This window comes from Ylistrum balloti, unplaced genomic scaffold, assembly GCF_031769215.1.
Source record: "Ylistrum balloti isolate Yb309-2 unplaced genomic scaffold, AGI_CSIRO_Ybal_v1 Utg372226, whole genome shotgun sequence".
NCBI classification, from domain to species: domain Eukaryota; kingdom Metazoa; phylum Mollusca; class Bivalvia; order Pectinida; family Pectinidae; genus Ylistrum; species Ylistrum balloti.
The window spans coordinates 1,221-18,213 of record NW_026783044.1 but is presented as its reverse complement, the minus strand read 5'-3'; the positions used below and the strand labels follow the sequence as shown (position 1 = coordinate 18,213).

At 34.1% G+C, this 16,993-nt stretch overlaps 1 protein-coding gene across 1 annotated transcript; it reads right to left on the bottom strand.

Annotated features, from left to right (window-relative positions):
- Window positions 1–543: 543 nt before the first annotated feature.
- On the bottom strand, window positions 544–15,597 carry LOC132564369 (baculoviral IAP repeat-containing protein 3-like). The gene is made up of 12 exons (XM_060229023.1): window positions 15,399–15,597; window positions 14,770–14,924; window positions 12,754–12,850; window positions 11,160–12,248; window positions 8,691–8,857; window positions 8,427–8,559; window positions 7,809–7,969; window positions 6,557–6,605; window positions 6,089–6,235; window positions 4,613–4,717; window positions 1,255–1,311; window positions 544–982 (listed from the first exon to the last, which is right to left on the bottom strand). Exons 1-12 carry the CDS (start codon window positions 15,592–15,594, stop codon window positions 786–788), a joined length of 2,553 nt encoding a protein of 850 aa, XP_060085006.1. The 5' UTR covers window positions 15,595–15,597; the 3' UTR covers window positions 544–785.
- Between the last annotated feature and the right edge of the window lie 1,396 nt (window positions 15,598–16,993).

The window sequence follows — 16,993 nt, the reverse complement described above, 5'->3', positions numbered from 1 at the left end:
TCAGATGACCTAAAAAGGAAAATAAGAAAGCATATGCAATTGTGAACCGACATCAAATGTAATATTCAATAATTTGTATAGTAAAAGCACACATGGAAATTGCTTAATAATGTGGTGTTTTTAACCAAAACATCTTGCCTATACTACAGCACAGAAGATAATCTCGTAAATCACTAGCATGTTCCATTTAAAAACAATCATCCGGTTTCCATCTTCACTAGGAAAAATAAGAATTTATATTTTGATGGTTAAGTACTTAATATGCAGACAAAATCTAGTCCAAACGATGAATATATAGTTATAATGGCGTGTTTTACTGTACCTCAATGAAACACTAATTATTTCTTTAACAAATACTGAGCAATTCTGCCAGATTTGCACCTTAATCTGGTGTTACAATGAATACCATAAACAATTATATTCATAGTGGGTATGACAGGGGAATGCTTTCCTGTTAAATACCATACACTTCACAAGTTTTACAGAATATTTACATATCTTACAAAGGCAAAGCAAGATTAAAAAAAAAAATAAAGACATGCACCAGTGAAATATATGATAACTAACGAGAAACTATGATACCATATACGCAAGACAGAATTTGCCTTTGAATAAAACTGTTCAAATTTGAATGCAGTGACTAGAAAGCATTGGGGTGATAGGTCAAAAATAAAAGACAAATCATAAACCCTTTGTTCAGTTTTCATCCCGTTGATGAATCATTTCATTCCATGACATCAAAAATAATAACTGTTCACATTTTTGAAATGGTATTAAAACATTCTCTAACTAAGGTAGGTTTTATATCGCTGATCGATCCTACTTTTACAATGGATACAGACATCTGCCCGTTCTCCACACTGCTGACACGTGACCCTGTGGCCACAAGGAACAAATACAATACATCTCTCCTGCCGTTCACAAACCTTACACTTGAACTTCATCTTCAAGTACTCATTCTCTTTCTTCATTGCAGCTGGAGCTTTAACAAAAGAAAGAAAGAAATCATATGTTTTTATGTCTTTTGCTGTATGGCATTTTTCCTTTTAGAAGTACATTCTTTTACATCCAGATCACAAAATTTTAATTTGTTACACTATTTATTGCTTGATCATTTTAAAAGAAAATTGTGAAACATTTGACTCTTAAAAATAACAGTTATACAGTATATTCACTGTTAATTAAGACACTGAAAAACCAGCTATATACATGTATGTTAAATGTTTATCCGACCAAATCTACCAGCTTACTTACACAGTTCCATTTCTTCTTCTACTATGTTTGCGATGTTCCCTCCAGCAGCTCCCATACCTATACAAACAGTAAAATAAAAGGTGACGTCTTCCTGTTGATTCCAAAATAATACGATCACAATTAAACCATAATGTATTGTATAGGCCAACAACAATTATTGAAAGATAAATAAAACTCTAAAATAGCCACAAAAGGCACAAGCAACATTTTACTTACAAAATGTTGGAAACCAGAGCCGTTGCAAGGACATGAGAACAATCGTATCAACTTAATACACCTTGACTGATTACGGCATCATCTTTCCGAACAGTGACAATCACATGAAGTTTAAATAAGGGAAGGCTTTCAGAAAAACTACCTTCTGACCATAAGGAGTCGTTGTCAAAAAATATTATAGAATAAATGATAATTAATTTTTCATTGTTTGTATGCAAAATGCAGCTCTGTGATTTGTCAAATTTTTTCTTTCGATTTCTTGATGAAATTTTCTTTTTTTAAATTTAGCTGCTCCCACTTGATAATGCTAGGGGTCAACGGCAACATGCCACCTTGCAGGAGTTATGTTGGAAATTCCTTTTCTTATAAATGGAATATCTGGCGAAATTACCTGTAAATGGCAAGGCATCATGTCACATAAGCTGTAATGCATAGTTATTTGTTATAAAACAATCAATCATCAAATCATCAAATTCATACATTTATTTATTATTTCTGTTTTGAAACCTATCTTAGACATCAATTATAAGTTTTGATACAAATATTTTTCAGGTTCATGAAAATACAAAATATTCCTGTCATAGTTTAAATGAAGGAATTAGCCTAAAAAAGAACCATCAGCGAGTCAACATGATTCACCTGAACAGGAAAAAGAAACCCAAGGGCTTTCAAAGGTCATCTGAGTTACAGTGTTTCTTATTACATGTCATAGAAATCATGTTTAAAACAAGAGATCCCAGAGAGATCTTGTTGCCCACTATTGTTTGCTCTTTATTTGCTCTTTGAAAGTTGGATCTTTTCCCTTCTTTTCTTTTCTCTTCTCTGTTTTTGCTCTTAATGATAAGACATTTGAACATTCCTATGCAGAAATTGCGATGATAATCTTTACCTGCCAAATCCAAAATGGCTACCTGGAAGCCATTTTATTTCTTTTGATCAGTTACAAAATCAAATGGGCACAAGGAAACACCAAAGGGAACATACACATTGAATTTGAGAGATATTTATTCAGCACTTCTAAAGAAACAGGGATAACAATCTTTAATATGCGAAATCCAAGATGGCTGCTTGTCGGCCATTTATTTTTGTGATAAGTCCAAAACTCAAACAGGCAAAACTAGGGACCAAGAGGAACCTTTACATGAAATTTGAGAAAGATCTATACAGTAGAAAGAGTGATAACAAACTTGCAAAGTCAAAATCTAAGATGGCCATCTGTCTGCCATTCCAATTTTTTTTATCAGACCCAAAATAAAAAAAATTCAAGAAATTTTACACCTTTTACCTTGAAAGTCTTTCTTTTGAACAAATTTTGTTGCTCTTCATCTCTGCATGCTACAGGTCCATTGTCATTATCCTTGGCCTTTTGTTTATTAAGAAGAAGTCTTTTGAAGATTTTAACACATTTCACCCCTGTGATCTAGTGTACTATTAAAAGTGAATATGTAAGTTTATCAAGTTGTTCTAAATTGTGTTCAGTTTGACATATATGAAATTTCTAATCATAATTTAAATGCCAGAATGAGACCAGCTAAAGTCAACTCACATCTCTAGACCAGTGGGCAATCATGTATTGACCAGCAGACAGAAACATACTGTTGTCACTTAATCTGCCAAACATGTCAATGTATTAATTCATTCCTTGATAATATAAGTAATTACCCGAGCCCTATCTAGACCGTTTGCATGAAGGTCAGTGTATACTTATCTTGTGGAAAACATCCTAATCTACAACCATTCCCATGTATAAGTAGTCTATGTCAGCTGCTCAAGTAATAATCAATGTTTGTTAGCCTATCATCTATTGTGTAATATTACTTTACCAACAGTTTCATGATATTTTAGTATAAATAGACCTCTCTTGGTCTGTGAAAAAAGAGAAGAGAAGAGCAGAGACCAGACAGGAGAGAGTCTCCACTGGTGGAACGCCCGCTCACTTCGGCTTTTGCTTTAAAATGGTAAAGGATGGTTATTGTATATAGCATACTTGCATATTGTACATAAATATAAAGAGTTATTTAGAAGAAATAAAAAATTTTAATTGCTTATGAAAGACGATGCATGACAATGGACCAAAGGCCATCCTAATAGCTCACTTGAGACTTTGTCTTAAGTGACTTAACAAGAGGCTTAAAGGCCTTAATGATCATCTGACTATAAAGAACTACTTATGAAAGAGGCCAAAGATTTTAATATTTTATATTAAAGTCAAGACCATTCATATAAACAAATTTGGTAGCCCTTCATCCAATCATGTTGCAGATCCATATCAGCACCCTGGGTCTTCTGGTTATTGAGAAGAAGTCATTTGAATGGAAAGTTTACACAAGGCAGACAGTGCACATCGCACGACAATGGACGAAACAGAGACTTTTCAGTTTGCGCAATTTTTCAATGTATGGAAGCCCTTACTTGTGATAGATTACATTGCGAGATACGATAGGGATAAGGTTAATTTTGGTTTTCCACGAATTCTAATGTCCATTTTGTTTGTTTCTTGTTACAGACATTTACCACATTGTTACCATAATCCCATGAATCACTGGTATTAAAGGGTTAACTGGCTAAACTTTGTATTACTGATGTGACAATACATATTGGTCAGCACAGTCATCCTGACTATTCAGGTCAGATTGCCTAAAAAGATTGGGTATATTTTTTTCCTTACATGTTGATAGATGTTATTAAACAACAAAGAAAAAAACAACAAGTGATCAGAGATTAAATTCACATTCACTAACCAAAGAAAGACCTCTTCATGATTATAAGGAGGAAAGCTTATAAAGGTAACTAAAGAGTCAGCAAACCTTGGTTAATAAAAGTTAGGTCACTTTTCTTAACAATAAGAAGGTCAACATCAATAGAACCACCAGACATACTAATGAACATCAGACACGTCACACATATCGCACAAGATTGTAGTATATTTCCTAATGTAATCATCATGACATCCGTATAACTTTATCATACTTTTTTCAACCTATATTTCCATACACTGCAAACTAAGTCCATCTTCCAGTCATCGATATCGAGAGTAACCCCCTTGAATATCTAACCAACTGCGTGATGTAGCACCAATACTGCAACAGGGCGTATATCATGTGAAGTTTGTACCTTGCTTTCTTTATCATGAAACACTTACTTGTTTCATCATCATCCTCCCCATCATTTTCTGGGAATTGCTGACCTGCGTCTTCCATCTCCATGACGATGTCCATCAAGTGAGTAGCATTAAAGTCTCGTCTCCCTATCAACAAGAAAAGACTTGACTTTTAATCAACCTTCACTGTGATATTCAACACTGAATCAATTACAGGCATCAAAATTTCGTCAAACAAATCATACCTTCAAAAACACACCTTAATAGATAAGATAGAGCCACACATGTGAAACATTTTTGAAATTATGTATCTGGGCGAGATTAGAAATCGACTTTATTTAAATTGAATTAAAGGGGGCATCAATTTCAATCAAGAAGACCATAGCCAGTCATCTGACAATTGAAAATGGATGGACAAACCACAGAATTCGCTGATGGTGGTCTGGCAAGTTTGATGAATTCAAGTTTTTGAGCATTCCTTGGAAATATCACACTATATTTTGTTGAAATTCATTCAAGCATTATGAAAGAGTAGCATTTCGAAGCAAAATATTGTCTAACTTCCCCTTTTGGGGTCCCTTCCCAATGTCCCTCAGTGTCGAATCAACTCTCTGAATTTAAGAAATGAATCTCCACTCTAAATGATGTTTCAGACCAAATTTGGTTGAAATCCATTCAAGCATAAAAAATATTGTCTTAATTTCCCCTTTTGGGGCCCTGCCCCTGGTCTATAGGAGCGATTCAAACTTTTGAATTTTAGAAATGATCCCCAATCCCCAATGATGTTTCAGACAAAATGGGTTGAAATCCACCTAGCCATTAAGCCATTAAAGGAAAAGTTTACAGACTGTGCACGACAACGGACGATGCACAATAGCAACAGAATAAAAGGTAAATGGATAAACCTTAGTATTGAACACTGGTATGTATTTTTACAGATATCAAAGAAAGGATGGCAATTTCAAAAGCCTTTCATTTTTGTTTTTGTTTTTTTTGAGGAGGGGTGGGATTTGAAGGAAACTTTTTATCTAAAAATTCGTTCTGACATAACTTAATTTAACAAAAATGATTTGAGAGTATCACTTCTTTAACAATCAATTATCAACCCTATTAATTTCAAGTAATAATACATTTGTATATGAATTATGAATTAATACAGTTGAGATGATCATACGCTTCAAGATGCAACAATGAAAACTCTACATTGACTGTTACCATTGTTATGTGTCCTCATCACACTCATTTTCACTACAGGTCTTCACCATATAAAAATCAATATTATTATGTGAAAACTACAACCTGCATCTTTGGTGACCCAAACAATTTGATATTTGAATCCAACTATTTTAACCAGGTAAAACCAACCAAATTTGGTCCATTCTTCAAAAGTAATGTGTGATACTAACACAATTGTGTAGGAACAAGTGCATTCAAAAACAAATTAAAAACGCAAATTCTTTCGATATCTACACACATAAGATAACACACACATACACACTCGCTACAGACATGTCATACCGGTGCGAGCAATGTACAAGTCGATGATCATTTTGATTGCTGATTTGGAATAACCCATAGTTCTTATACTCTGAGCTGCAGCAGAATACAAAGGGTTTCTTCGCTCCCGGATTCTACACGCTTCAACAAAGCTCATTGTAAGTGGGGCTGAAAATCAAAATATTGGGGATTAAATCTCAACTATAAGAGGATAATAATCAAAGAAGATGCGTAAGTTTAACAACCTATTGATTATTTGTCTGTTTTTCTATTTAATATCCATTTTGTTAGGTCATCAATTCAAAACATGTACAAAGTTGAAGTTCTCTAATACAAAACTTGATCTAATTTGGACTTAACCTGTATTTTTTTCTATTTTCCTAATGTCAAATGTGTCATAGGTTTTAGAATCTGTTCTACAGTTAATTATGAACTTTTGAAAGACACTAAATAACAATATTGTCATATCTAGAACAATATGTTACTCACCTTCAGTGACCTGTTGTGCTGCAGGAGTGGGTAACCCGTTTGCAGTGGGCTGAGAAAATACACAAACCAGGTAGAATAGGTTTAAATTGTAAAAACAAAAAAAAAAAAACAAACAAAAAAAAAAAAAAAAAAAAAAAAAAAAAAAAAAACAAAAAAAAAAAAAAACAAAATTATCATTAAGAATAATCATCGATAAAACTTCATATCATCCTTTTTTCATCCAAAACGTAGTCTGTATGTTATCATCAAATCCCAGAGCAGAAGATATCGTTTGATTACGGAGATCCAAGAGAGATCTTGCTTCCACCATTCTTTGATCATTATTTGTTCTTTGAAAGTTTAATCATTCCCTTTTATTCTCTGTTTTTGCTCTTAATGATAAGAATTTTAAATTCATTTGCAGAAGTGGCGATAATAATCTTTGACTCCCCAATCTAAGATGGCCACCTGTTGGCCACTTTGTTTTTCTTATCAGTCCCAATATCAATATCAGCACAACTAGGAACCAAGGAAAACCAAGATAGGAAATTTGAGAGAGGTCCAGCCATCTGGAACTTCTAAAGAAGAAACTTTCAGTCAAAATTCAAGATGGACGCATGTAGGCCATTTTGTTTTTTCTGATCAGTTCCAAAATTAAATGGGCACAAGTAGGGATCATGGGGAACCAACCTTGGAAATGACGAGAAATCAATTGAGAACTTCTCAAGAAATAGCGATAGCAACCGTTACTGGGCAAAATCACAGATTGCTGACTGTCAGCCATTTTGTTTTTCTATTCAGACTCAAATTCAAACCAGCACAATGCAACTAGGGACCAAGGGGAACCTACAGGTGAAATTTGAGAGAGATCCATCCAGCACTTCTCAAGAAATATTGATAACAATACTTCAAAATCAAAATCCAAGATGGCAACCTTTCGACCATTTTGCTTTTCTGATCAGTTCCAAAATTTAACTGGAATAACTAGGGAGCCTACATATAAAATATGAGAGATATCCATCTCAATCTTCTCAAGAAATAGCAATACGGATGGGCAGACAGACAAACCACAGACCACGGACATAGGGTGACTTGAATATCCCACCATCTGATGATCGTGGGCTTAAAATGATACATGACATTTCATTCATAAAACAGTAAAACAGATGCCAGATTAAAGAGATTGGAAGGCAGAATGGCCATATGATTACAAATAACAGTAATAGTTAAAACAATATGAGTGATCACTTACATATCATCCAAGTTTACTTACATTTCCTGTAGCAGATGCCTGGATGAAATCTATTCCTTTTATCTTCAATACAAACTTGCAGAATGGAAACCAGCGAGCATGTTCTACCCATGGATTATCTTCAGGTTCCCACTCCCTCAAACCTCCATCACAGTAGTGACATCTAACAGTGTCCCCCTCCCCTATGGGTGCACATCATCATAAAATATTAAGATTAATAACACATTGCATCAATACAAGTTGTTGGCTCAGATGTAAGCGCGTGAGGGGTCTTATTGTGGGAGGAAACCGGAGTACCCGGGGAAAACCCACGTGGTCGGGTAGGTGACCCCTTACCTTTTCACGTCCGTTCCGGGAATCGAACCCCGGTCGGCTAGGTGAAAGGCGAGTGCGTTACCACTACGCCACCCGACCACCCCTAGCATCATATAAGAATCTTAACATCATGGGAATTTTTCATTAATCAGTTTACCTGGTAATTTATCACTTGAAATCATTTACTGGTTAATTAAATATTTGACAGATACAAACACTCTCTCTGCACTATATTGAAAGCAATTATTTGCTTCTGTGTCTTCTAAACCTCCTTTCAACAATAACCTTCCAAAAATCATTCAGACCTTTCTATAATTAACATACCTGTGTAAAAGAATCCAGCTGCTGCGAGCTGATCAGGTGTCTGTAAAACATTGTCCCTTGGCCAAGCCTCGTTATTAAATGTCCTTCGTCTTGTGTCAACTTGTGAATGCTGGGGATGTTTTGGCGTGTAAATCTACAACAGAAAACAGTCAGATTTCCATTTTTTTAAAAATTCCTTTTGGTATTAGACAGTCAGAATTGAAGTTGCCATCTCATCCATGCTGATATTTGAATGTTTTGTTATTTATATGGCATTATACTTACTCGTGCCCATTGTGTCTGAATGTTGTTGATGTAATCTTGACCTTTTATCGCCCTGAGATATGGGCACTCCGGACTATGACGTGCGTGTTCCACCCAAGGGTCATCATCAGGATTCCATTCGGCAAGTCCAATATCACAATAAAAGCAACGGACGATATCCTCGGCTCCTAGAAAGAGTAAAGGCATCAGTCATTTTTCTCTCATATATTATATCTTAAAAGAATCAAATTTAGGTCATCTTCAAATTGCAAGGTAAACATTTGTGATTTGTTAAAGATTTTACATGTAGTTTAAACTTCAAAAGTGAACACTTGGATTATGTCTTACAAGGATTATTGTTATTGAGCAAAATGTATCACAACCTTACTGTTAAGTAAAATCTGTGAAACTAGTCTATCAGTGTCCCTTAAGGACAGACAGGAAGACGAAGGAGGAACCACAGTCTAACTGTGGCTTGATCTTATGACGGTGGGCTAATTAAAAGTAAAGCTAAAAGTACAAATATCAATAAGACGGTAATGCTCAGGACCTAAGGAAATCATTATTAAAATACAACTTGATGTTTTAAACCTTTCGCTCAAGACAATGAAATGCCAAAGACAGGGCCATTGCATGCATATTATTCTATCTGTGTACTAGACCTTTAAAGAACATAATGCTACATATATTGTACATGGGCCAGGCAAATAACATTATGAAATATATCTCTAGGTTGCTGGACTTGGACAGAAGCCATCCTCTAAACGACTTCAGTGTGGTGATAAGACATTGTGTAGCGAGGTTCGACCAACATTTCACGACTGGGACATTCGGATTAAAACAAGTCATTAAAGTCATCACAATTCCCCTTCACATCCTCCATCCGTACCCTTCTTCTTTGCCAGTATCACTTCGAACACAATATTTCTACGTACAGTAATGTACCCCACTGACATGGTGAAGCTAATCAATTGTACAAAGCACCATTAATGAGTCACAGAAGGATGGAACAGCTATATAAAGGAATCTTATTTAGTTTTCTTTGTTATACACACAATAAAGCCAAGAACAGTAACTTTGAAGGCAAATGATAGGCAGACAGCCCATCCCAATTTTCAGACATGTTTAAGCTATAGCAATAATTCTTTAATGAAATTGATTAACTAGTCACCATTAGAGGTTGACAGTTTCCTCACCAGCACCTGTATTTTATGGAATTTCTTTCAGATGTTTATTAGACATTTATATAGATTTTATAAACAACCAAATTAAAAAAAATTCAAATGATCATTCAACAGTTTTCCCATTACGGAAAAGACTTTAATTCAGAACTAACAACCAAAACCTGAAAGGCCAGTTTTATATAATATATTTCTACAACAAAATAACGTAAAACATGACATTATCTGCCGTGCCCTACTGTTTCATGGAAAAACACACAATCATATATGTTAATATTTTAACAAGTTTAATTTCTATTTGTTATTGTTCCATACAAAGTATTGAAATGGAGACCTTCTACAAGAGTACTTAAATGATGCTGTACAAAGTTTTGAGTACCTTGAATGCTCTAAGAGAACTAGTCTGAAAAAACTGAACTTTGTGATCCGGTCTATCTGTTTACATGGTAAAAGAAAAAGTATTCAACTGGAGAAAAACATACTACTAGCTTTAAAAGTGTAAAAGGTTTTGAGAAATTATCTTGAACAATTTCAGAGCACTGGTTCAGAAAAACTGAAATTTGTGATCAGGGTTATCTGTTTCCATGGTAACAGTAAAATCAGTTAACTAGGGCACTAACATAAAATATACAGAAAAATTTTTGGAGTTGAGTGGAAAGGTTACAAAATTTGTAGCTTTTTGGATATGTTTCCATGGTAACAGAAAAAATGAAATATCAATAGCAAAAGGCACAAGTAGGTTATTAACTTAATATATACAGCAAGTTTTGTGAAGGTGAGTTGAATGGTTTGGAAGTTATAAGCCGGAAAAATTCCTTGGACAGATGGATGGACGGATGGACCACAGACCACGGACTTATGGCAATTTGAATAACCCATCATCTGATGATGGTAGGTGATCAAAACTGAATGTTGGTGAAGGAACATTCCAGACATGTCGCAAATTTCTGAATGTTGTGTAGCTTTTAAGAGCAAATCTGAATAACTTTTTAAAGTATTGTCAGCATCAAGATATCTTTTTGTTCTGACAAACAAACCTTCGTCAACTCACAACTAGACCATGTAAATATAGCATCTCTATATTTGGATGATTTTGAACACAAAACTAGAAACAAGCAGCAGAAACACTGTAAGAAAACTTGAAAATCTAAATATAGTACAAATAGATACGGAAATTTATACAGAATCGCAAAACTACATAATAGAAAATGACTCTAATAAGTCACATGTTTTCACTAAAACAGAATCAAAGAAACACTGACTTGTTCTGAAAATCCCTTTAACATAACAAAATATTCTTTCTACTTACCTGTATAAAAGAAGCCACAGTTTACTAGACGATCGATGTCGTGTGACGAGCGATGAGGCCAGTGTGTGAATGTTTCACGACGAGCATTCTCTTCTGTATAGCGTGGGTTACGTATTGGGAAGGAATTATCATTGCCCTCAGCACCCAATATGACATTTTCATTCTCTGTCACAGCTTCCCCTCTTGAAGTAACATTATTGTCAGGTGCAGGTAGAGAAGTTCTATCAAAGCCTTGTCCAGTTCTAGGGCGCTCTGCAATAAGTGGTTCAGATACACCTGCTCCGCTGTTTGAAAATAAGGAAAATGAATTTTCTGTTTGCAGTTGTCTACCATCATTGAGTAAAGTCGCTTCATCGACATGGATATTCCCATCATTAGGAACTGTAGGCATTTGTGGTGGTGTATCGTTTTCTTCTTGCTTATTTCCTGACCGAGACTGACCTTGAGAATCAATACTCTGCAGGTTGATCTGTGGTTCTGTCTGAGCAGCATATTCCATTGCTCTTTGATGGTTATCGACGCTTGATAGAACTTGGGCCGTTGATAAATCATTTGAAGTCCTGATTTGGTGGCCATCTGATGCTGGCGAGTTTCTTTCATTGAAAAATTCACAATCTGGTGACTGTGTCCTGTGGTAATCAAGTGGAGTTGTATCATTTAAAGTTGATGCATTCAGTTCAAGTCCACATGACATGCACTTAACTAAACAAGTTTGAGGTTCTTTACAGGAAAATCCCGCCTCTACCAGAGGACCTGTACGGATGTTACGATGGGGCCAAACTCTGTAGCTAGATAATCGTGACATCACATTTTGTACAATAAATACATGCACTTCGCCTCTATTTCTTGGCTGTTCACCTAACAATCGAATGAATTCGAACACTTCAGTTGATTTACTCCTTATTTCTTTGCTGAGCAAATATCTCAATTCTTGGACTCTGGCATCATTTATACCTTTCAGAAGATATTTTGCACCAACTATCACACTTGGTCGTTGCTTTTCCTTTTGAAATTTTTGATCAGGAAATAGCTCCAAACATCCAAACAATCCTCTCAGTACAGTATTAATTCTTGCACTCTGAGCAGTTCCTGAAATGAAATGGTTTAGGTTATCATGTAAGATAACAGGCGTTTCTCACAAATTCCACCTGTATATCGAACTCAAGCTTGATTCGCTGTCAGGAATTACAGAAGGACAGACCTTTAAAAAACATAAACAGCATATCAATAGAACAAAGGATTTATACCTATATATATCTTTGGCAGTAAATTGACACAGAAACCCTTATTCTGATATTTAATTGGAAGTATGTGTCTATAAATTTAAGAGACTACCACTATTGAAGCTCACTGTTCCAGTTCTTGCACAACTATTGGACAGTCTTTACACAAAATGCAAATTTCTTTTGTTTCAAATAATTGTTCATTGTTAATTTATCTGGATTTTCATATTACTAATGAGCGAATGCACTGTAAACGTAAGAATTGTATACTGATACAGGTAAGCCCACACAAGATATGTTGCGTCACAGAAACGTATAATTGTGGAAACGTTTTTATTGCATGGAGACATAATTACACAGCTATACTTTACCTGTATCATAAAATCGTGAGCCATCAGGATCCAAGTACGTTTCAAACAATAAAGCTCTTTTTCCTTTCACGTCGTCCGGGTGACTTTCAGAATTTACCTGTAGCAAATCTCTAACTATTTCAAACTAATCTAAATCACTGTGCATGTTATCTGATATTTATCAAAATTAAATTATTACCAAGACTTGCTAAACATCAAATATCATGCACATTAATTTTGATTACAATATATAAGCATAACAAAAGTTGAAGGACACCTTTCAATACAAATTAAATATAGTGGAGTCAAATAATGAATTAAATTGCATCATACAGCTGTTTCGTCCTTCTAGGACTAATCAGTGATGCTGTGTGTCTAAATTTGAAAACCAAAGGAGCCACTCAGAAATCGAGATGGGGAGGTGCACTAACTCCATGACCACAATGTGATTACATGCAGTCTAAAACATACAAAATCCATCTCAAAAGATAAAAAAGAGAATTTGTCTATTTTTATTTTTCCAGTCAATCTCAAAATAACAGATGAACAACCATGAAACACAAAGTTCAAAGACCTGAATGATCACCTGGTTGTTATTACCTATATATAATGATCACCTGGTTGTTATTACCTATATATAATGATCACCTGGTTGTTATTACCTATATATAATGATCACCTGGTTGTTATTACCTATATATAATGATCACCTGGTTGTTATTACCTATATATAATGATCACCTGGTTGTTATTACCTATATATAATGATTACCTATATATAATGATCACCTGGTTGTTATTACCTATATATAATGATCACCTGGTTGTTATTACCTATATATAATGATCACCTGGTTGTTATTACCTATATATAATGATCACCTGGTTGTTATTACCTATATATAATGATCACCTGGTTGTTATTACCTATATATAATGATCACCTGGTTGTTATTACCTATATATAATGATCACCTGGTTGTTATTACCTATATATAATGATCACCTGGTTGTTATTACCTATATATAATGATCACCTGGTTGTTATTACCTATATATAATGATCACCTGGTTGTTATTACCTAATATAATGATCACCTGGTTGTTATTACCTATATATAATGATCACCTGGTTGTTATTACCTATATATAATGTAATGTTGTCAATGTAGCAGGAATAATGATTACCTGGTTGTTATTACCTATATATAATGATCACCTAGTTGTTATTACCTATATATAATGATCACCTGGTTGTTATTACCTATATATAATGATCACCTGGTTGTTATTACCTATATATAATGCAATGTTGTCAATGTAGCAGGAATAATGATTACCTGGTTGTTATTACCTATATATAATGATCACCTGGTTGTTATTACCTATATATAATGATCACCTGGTTGTTATTACCTATATATAATGATCACCTGGTTGTTATTAACTATATATAATGATCACCTGTTTGTTATTACCTATATATATGTAATGTTGTCAATGTAGCAGGATAATGATCACCTGGTTGTAATATATAATGATCATTACCTATATATAATGATCACCTGGTTGTTATTACCTATATATAATGATCACCTGGTTGTTATTACCTATATATAATGATCACCTGGTTGTTATTACCTATATATAATGATCACCTGGTTGTTATTACCTATATATAATGATCACCTGGTTGTTATATATAATGATACCTATATATAATGATCACCTGGTTGTTATTACCTATATATAATGATCACTTGGTTGTTATTACCTATATATAATGATCACCTGGTTGTTATTACCTATATATAATGATCACTTGGTTGTTATTACCTATATATAATGTAATGTTGTCAATGTAGCAGGAATAATTATCAAATAATTAAACAATGCTGAATCTTTTTATAGTTAAAGTAAGAAACGAACAGCAATGTTCATTTCTGTTGTTTTTTTCTTCACTTATATCATTATGCATACAATACAATACCAAAGATAATCAGTAATATAAAGGGTACTGTAAGCTTTAACATTTACCTCTGTGGATAGCAAGTTATGGATATAGGCTGCACCTTTTTGTGTTCTGACATAAGAACAACCTGGGCTCGTTTTAGCATGTTCTACCCAGTAATCATCAGTACACGGCCCAAAAACGATTACGACACCACAGGTAAAGCATCTAATATTCTCCCCTAAAACAGATAAAAAATATTGCATCCAAGTATTTATCTTATTATATATTCAACATTAATATTTTTAATTCTGTATAAGAATGATATTGCATTAAACACCACACAAAATTAATCATCACTCCAACAGATCCAAGCAGAGTGAAAAGTTGTAAGCGAGGCATAACTCTAAACAGAATATGATGCCATATTAAGTATTATGGCTGACGATAAGTGACGTAGTACGTGATATTATCCAGACATGACGACTCTCTAAGGTCACAGTTCTCAGACATAATGTATGTAGTATCACTGATACAATGTTGGGTATTACTGATGTTAAAGTACACTAAATACGAAGTAACACCTCAAAATATTCAAAATATAACACTGAACATATGTCACAAATCAATGCTTATCATATCACTTGTGCATTTTGATAAATGTTTGTTATGACATATCAAAATAGCAACTTCAGAAATAAAACACATTACTTACCCGTATAATAGAAACCAGCATCTGCTAATGAATCGCAGTCAATACCAGAACAAACAGGTAGAAAAGTTTCCAAACGCTTCATTACTTTATTAAAGTAGGTACATCGTTCAGGTCTGAAAAAATTCTCAGCTTCTATCTGCAGCTCTTCTTCATCATTTACAATCCATTCTGATTTACTTGCTAACAAACCACCCATTTCTTGACAACCTCCATCCCATGCACTTTCTGCATCTATTGAATCTGCAATCAAATTTCATGACATCACTTTTTTGCGTTTTGCTGGGATTTCAAAATTTAAATTCCAGCAATATCAAGTGTTAAAGGAAGAAAGATACATAAAGAAGAGAGAAAAAACTTGTCTACGTATGTCCTTGTATCGACACAATGATTTCATAGCTTCATTAAACAAGCATACTGATTATTGCTAACACATATGAGCCATCAAAGGCTAATAAACAGTAATGATTTACAAAGATGGTGCTGTTTGTTGTTAATTTGTTAAAAAAAGCAATGAATTTATCATCGATGAAAATATGGTATAATTATCAAAACAAGGGATTGAACCAAGCCAGATACTGCAAAGTGTTTCTGTGAAGTCAAAGCTAGTAAATTTACCCGAAGCTTGAAATTAGATGGTGAGTGGTTAATAAAATCTACAAGGTCTCCACGATATCAAACGTAAATTCCCAGTCCTTAAGGAAAACAGATCTATTGATTCATAATGTGGATTCATCTAATTCTAAATCAGTATTGCAATGTACTGTTATCATAAGTTTCTTTTGTACACTCCTTCTAGGTACCGCATAGAGAGATAACATTATTTTTTATGAAAAACAAAGTAATGAATTAGCTAGAAATGGAGGAAGCAATTCAATGTTTAATTTTTGTCTGAAACATTTTGAAGCTGATGAGACTCTGTAAATCTCCAGGAACAATGACAATGAATACACAAGGTAGACTCTTCATCCACCCCTACAAATGAAGCTTGATAAAAAATATAACTTTACCTGTTGTCCATTTCTCACATCTATTTGGTTCATCACATGACTTTTCCTTGGTCTCGTTTAGTTCATCATATGTAATTTTTAGTTGTTCAGTTTCTGTCCTTTCGGGGAAAGATACTGACAATGTAGGAACTACATCCGTCATTGCTCCGAGTTTCTTAGTAATTTCCTTCATCTTTAATGAATGATCCTCATGGCAAAACCCTTAATCAATGCAATGCAACTACTTACATGTCTTTAATTAATAAGTTAACAAAACCACTACACTAGTAATATAAACTCACATTTGGAAATTGATATCAATATCAAATATGATATGTAGTATTTCAATAAACAAGTAAAGAACTACTTATACTGCAAGACACGTTCTGTCCCATATTTCATGTAGCTTATCTTTCAGTGGTATCAAATGAACAGTATCTGCTAAATACTGCTGAATCATCCTATGGTCAACCTATCATAAAAAACATTCCTTTTATCTTTTGTATTTCCACCATGCCTACCATTATCTAGACATATCTCTGTCAACACCTTGATAATAAAATATTTCAAACCTCTTTTGAAGGAAAAAGAGACAAAATAAAAAAATTC

What these genes read in the sequence shown, in the direction of transcription:
- LOC132564369 (XM_060229023.1), bottom strand. Translation starts at nt 15,594, where the DNA reads ATGGGTGGTTTGTTAGCAAGTAAATCAGAATGGATTGTAAATGATGAA. An exon ending in CTGTGGCTTCTTTTATACAG is followed by an intron (nt 8,858 to 11,159) that starts GTAAGTAGAAAG and finishes TACTCTTTCTAG; the next exon opens with GAGCCGAGGATATCGTCCGT. An exon ending in GGAGGATGATGATGAAACAA is followed by an intron (nt 1,312 to 4,612) that starts GTAAGTGTTTCA and finishes CTGTTTGTATAG; the next exon opens with GTATGGGAGCTGCTGGAGGG.